Here is a 5,817-nt window from a genome sequence, read left to right as displayed (position 1 = left end):
CAAGCGTGTGTGTGTGTGTGTGTGTGTGTGTGTGTGTGTGTGTGTGTGTTTATTTCTTATGGCTATGACTTGCCTCTGCAGGAGTGCTATCATTAAACTGTGTAAGTTTATGGTGTGTATATTTCACAATTACTCTTGCTAACCCATTACTTTCTCTCTGTGTGTGTGTGTGTGTGTGTGTGTGTGTGTGTGTGTGTGTGTGTGTGCGTGTATGTCTGCGTGTGTGTGTGTTTGCATGTGTGTGTCCACCTCTTCTCTCACCGCAGGAACACTTTACGCCGGAGTGTAAGTTTAAGGAGTGTGTGTTCGAGAACTACTACGTGACGTACTCCAGCATCCTGTACCGGCAGACGCAGTCGGGCCGGGCCTGGTACATTGGCATCAACCGCGACGGCCAGGTCATGAAGGGCAACCGGGTCAAGAAGACCAAAGGGGCCGCCCACTTCCTACCCAAACTCATAGAAGGTTGGTTATGTACAGTATCTATGCGTATATGTATGTATGTATGTATGTATGTATGTATGTATGTATGTATGTATGTATGTATGTGTCTAGGTATGTATGTGTGCACTGGACAGTATGTATGTATGCATGTACAGTATGTACTGTAGGTATGCACTGTATATATGTATGTATGTATGTAGCTACTGTATGTATGTGTGTTTGCAAGTATGTAGGTATGCACTGTATATACTGTATGTATGTATGTATGTATGTATGTATGTGTGTGTGTATGCATGTATGTAGATATGCACTGTATGTGTGTAAGTATGTCTGTACAGTATGTATGTACTGTATGTCTGTCTGTATGTATGTATGCAGGTATGTACAGTATGTATGTATGTATACCCAAATTCATTTTACAGCCGATCAACAACAGGTGGCGCAAGTGTGCACCCATACCCCTATAAAGCATTGCAGGGAGGGAGGGAGAGAGGGGTCTGTTTGTTTGGCTGTGGGGCTCAAATGTCAACAATCCAGCGCTGCTAACCCTACTGTACCTTTACAGGCACCACTGACTCCAGCTCATTTTATTTAAGCCTTAGATGCATAGGCTACCAATACCTACACTCTTCCATGAGTGGGGTCAAAAATGACCCCAATTAGAATGCATGCGTATTTTGCTGTAAACTCAAATAATGTCTTTCATTTTGGTTAAAGATGATGATTTTTATAATATATTTGTCAAAATAATAATTATTTCATGTTGGACATATTGATGTATAACTTTTTTAACATTTTATTACAAAACAGCTTATTGCAAAAAAGGTAAACATCCTAAAATGATCTCAACATAGGTGAATAGGGTAAAATTGTTAACTTAGAGATATCTTCATGAAACTTTACCAGTTGAATACTGACATAAATAGGAGAAAAAAACGTATTGTAAGTTTTCTGTATTTATGTTTAAATATGCTAATTAGGGCATGTCTAATTAAATATGCGCTAATTTGCATATATGTTTTGATGCAAAGAATCTGACCATTGGAAAAAGCCAGGTTGAAAATTATTGTTTTGTAGTGTTAATATATCAAATAAAAAAACATTTACAGTGTTGATTATGAATATCTTCTTTTGTTATCCAGTAAATCAGAAAATACTGCCAATTGGCTTAAAAAGTGGATTTTCGCCCTATTTGTAGGCATAAAAAGTCATACAGTACAAATCAGGCTTAGAACGCTCTATCAACAAATCCCTCTGTAAATATCGCTTGATGAATTCTGCTTCACAATGATAGGAAGAGCGGACATCGAAGGATCAAAAAGCGACGTCGCTATGAACACTTGGCCGCCACATTATATGATGATACTTAGATTTATGTTGTTGTGTAAAAATAGCCTTCAGGATGGTGAGACTGCTGACATGAGATGTGATAATCAACAGTAAATGTATACCTGACTGCCACAGTTCAGTTGATAAAAATTAAAAGATCCTAGGGTTAACTTTTGAAATTCCATAGAAAATGCTTTTTGACCCCTCGTATGCGGAAGGGTGGTACTGATACAAAACATGAAATTACTTTAAAAATATAACAATTAGACACAAATCCAAATGGCCTCATGTCAAAGACAACCTATTTGAGGAATACATGGAAGGTTAAATGAAAAACAATTAAAATGTATAAGACACTGCAAGAAAACAACCTCTGGGGTCATTTTTGACCCCACTTATGCATCTAAGGGTTAAGTATCCAGGTGAGTCCCATTGAGATCTTGATCCAAGGGAGCCCTGGAACAACAGATATAGAGCAATGTCACAACCAAACAACACTGAACACAACAGACGTAGCCGATACAAAGCAATGTCTACGGATCACTCCCAAAATTTCATCAAAATCCATCCCTAACATTTTTAGTTATCTTGCGAACAAACAGACAGACAGACAGACAAAGCAATAAATAAACCAACAAACAAACCAACAAACCCCAATGAAAGCATAACCTCCTTGGCAGTGGTAACACCACAGACACAACAGACATACAGTGAGGAGCACATGTATTTGATACCCTGCTAAAACAGGAATATAAAATCATCATTTGACAATTGATCTTAATGCCTTAACTCAAAAAATTAGTACAAATCAAACCGCCAAGGACACCAATTTTCTTTGTGATTGAAGAATGTATCGTAAATAGATAAATGTTTTCCTTAAATGCTAGGGGAAGGAAGTATTTGACCCCCTATGTAACCCTATGGGAATTTAACACATAGGGTTAACATAGGGGCAGGCAGATTTTTATTTTTAAAGGCCAGCTATTTCATGGATCTAGGATATTATGCATCCCGATAAATTTCCCTTGGCCTTTGAAATTAAAATAGCCCCACATCATCACATACCCTTCACCATAGCTAGAGATTGGCATGGTGCTTTTTCCAGTAGGCCTATTAGCCTGTTTGATTTGCATTGAGCTCAATGAGCATCAAACAGGCTAATAGGCCTACTGGAAAAAGCACCATGCCAATCTCTAGCTATGGTAAAGGGTATGTAATGATGTGGGGCTATCTTAATTCCAACGGCCAAGGGAACTTTATCAGGATGCATAATATCCTGAATCCATAAAATAGCTGGCCTTAAAAAATAAAAATCTGCCCGCCCCTATGTTAACCCTATGTGTTGAATTCCCATAGGGTTACATTGGGGGTCAAATACTTACTTCCCCCTAGCATTTAGGAAGAACATTTATTTATTTACGAAACATTCTTCCATCACAAAGAAAATTGGCGTACTTAGCGGTTTTATTTTTACTCAATTTTTGAATTAAGACATTAAGATCAATTGTCAAATGACGATTTTATATTCCTCTTTTTAGGCAACTTTAGCATGGTATCAAATACATTTTCTCCTCACTGTAACCGATATAGAGCAATATCGAAACCAAACAACAATGAACACAACAGACAGCAAAGAGACAACAGACAAAGCCAACACACAACAGACAATAGGCTGATCATAATAGAAAGCCCAGCAACTTCCAAAGCCCTCCAACCCAAAGTCCAACAAATTCCGTAAAATCTGTTTTTAGTCATCATAGTGTTCCCTTTGCAGCCTTGAAATCATACAGCTCATCTTTTGTGTGTGTGTGTGTGTGTGTGTGTGTGTGTGTGTGTGTGTGTGTGTGTGTGTGTGTGTGTGTGTGTGTTTAGACAATGCAAAAACTTGTCATGTCAGGATAAAGCCTCTTAAAATAATGCACCCCAGTACTGCTTTTGCAGAGTGTCTTTGCCTATTGGCGGTATCTTTGAGAGAATACTCCACCTAGTGTCCTTTAGATCCAATATTGGGGGGCCAAGCAGAAAAGCTCACATCAGACTGATCCTGAGATATGTCTTGTTTCTTTAAGCAACATTCTCAAGCGTTTGCCAATCGAATTCCACTTTGACGCCACCAAACAGAAAGTGATCTTATTTTTCAGGCAATCTTTGATTGCCAGACATGAAACTTACTCCTACAGCTTACAGCCATATGTCTCATGTAACATGGGGCAGCCGTGGTGTACTGGTTAGCGCATCGGGCTTGTAACCGGAGGGTTGCCGGTTCGATCCCCGACCAGTCCACCACGGCTGAAGTGCCCTTGAGCAAGGCACCAAACCCCTCACTGCTCCCCGAGCGCCGCTGGTTGGGCAGGCAGCTCACTGCTCTGGGTTGTGTGATTCACCTCACTGTGTGTTCACTGTGTGCTGTGTGTTCACTAATTTGGTTAAATTGGGTTAAATGCAGAGAACTGAATTTCCCTCACGGGATCAAAAAAGTATATATTCTATTCTATTCTATTCTAACAGCATTGAGCTACCATGGTAACTCTGGCCTAACTGCTTGGCCCCCTCATTGCTGCTTGAAGCTATGTTTATTATTTTTATGTTCTTATTGATCTAATATAAAATGTATACTGTTTTTTGCTTCAAGAGGCATTCTTACCACTCCTCTGCTTCCCGATCCAATTTTATTTCTCTCTTTTTTCACTTCCACACTCCCTGTTTCATTTGTATTGTCTGTTTCTCTTTTCTGTGTACTGATATTTCTCTCTCTCTCTCTCTCTGTCTGTCTCTTTCTTCATCTCCCTCTCTTCTTCCTGCAGTGGCCATGTACAGAGAGCCTTCACTGCACGAGATTGGAGAGCAGAGCCCTCCACGGAAAACGGCCAAGACATCTGACTCGCCCGTCCACCAGAACAGCAAAAAAGAACCGCCGGCCAAGATGGCCGCCTCCTAGCGCCGGCCGAAACCGGGGCACGGACGTGAATGTGACCATGGGACAAGAGCACAGGGCAGGGCACACACAAACAAAAACAAACAAACAAACAAACAAAGATAACTAACAAACTAACCCAAGGGGGGGAAAAAATCAAATCAGTGTGAACTACATGCATCTGACCTCGGAGAACTACATTTCCCATGATTCAGTTCTGGGCATCAGTGAACTCTACCTGACAGATGTGAAACCCAATGGGAATCTGCCCCGTCTTGCCCAGCCCACTGACACACAACAACAACAACAACAACAACAACAACAACAACCACCACCACCAACACTCAACCCCAAATATACTTGCTGATTTCAGAGCAATAAAACTGACCACTCAGAGCAAGTGGGAGACTTGTGGCCCGTCACGGTAGTCTTCCCCCCCGCTGAACCCAAGAGGAATGGAAACATTTCCTTTTGTTTGTTTTTGACATTTTTGAAAACACGCTGCTCCCAAGAAGCAATACGCTCTCACACACACACACATAAACACATTTTTATTATTTTGTTGTATCCTTAGATAACCTCGATATTCAAAAATAGGGCCACTCCAACACAAACACACACACACACACACACACACACACACCCTCCACACACACACACACACACACACACACACACACACACACATCCACTGAGTTATACAATTACATGCTGAGTTCCCTCTTTCTCTCGTGTTCGGTCCGAGCAATATGGCCCCTTTTTCTGCCTCTCGTCTCGTAATTCTCCTCCATCTCAGTTTGATTAGTTCTTCGCTTTTCAATTTTTCTCATGACAGCACTCTAAAGAACCCACACTCACGTCCCCAGGGGAAAGGGGGAGGAGGGACAAGGGGGATGAGGGAAGACAAAAAAAAGAGAACCATCTCACACAGAATTCTGGGTATTTTACAATCTCAGCTGAGCGATAAGGAAAGTCCATCCCTCTTTATACTTTATACCTGCATCAGTGCTGCTTGTGTGTGGCAGTGAGCATACATGAGTGTGTGTGTGTGTGTGTGTGTGTGTGTGTGTGCGTGTGTGTGTGCGTGTGTGCGTGTGTGCATGCTAGTGTGATTTTCGAGCGGAAGTCTG

At 41.1% G+C, this 5,817-nt stretch overlaps 1 protein-coding gene across 1 annotated transcript in view; it reads left to right on the top strand.

The window, feature by feature from the left end:
* The window catches only part of fgf11a (fibroblast growth factor 11a), a 112,247-nt gene extending 106,985 nt beyond the window's left edge, over positions 1 to 5,262 (top strand). The window contains exons 4-5 of the mRNA XM_062516985.1: positions 267 to 465; positions 4,578 to 5,262. Of these exons, the coding sequence (XP_062372969.1) occupies positions 267 to 465; positions 4,578 to 4,711 (333 nt within the window). The 3' untranslated portion in view covers positions 4,712 to 5,262. The remainder of the gene's footprint in view (positions 1 to 266; positions 466 to 4,577) is intronic.
* Positions 5,263 to 5,817: the final 555 nt, after the last annotated feature.

Source organism: Sardina pilchardus, chromosome 16 (assembly GCF_963854185.1).
Source record: "Sardina pilchardus chromosome 16, fSarPil1.1, whole genome shotgun sequence".
Taxonomy (NCBI): Eukaryota; Metazoa; Chordata; class Actinopteri; order Clupeiformes; family Clupeidae; genus Sardina; species Sardina pilchardus.
The sequence above is the reverse complement of the archived record's forward strand: the minus strand, read 5'-3'. Positions and strand labels throughout refer to the sequence as shown.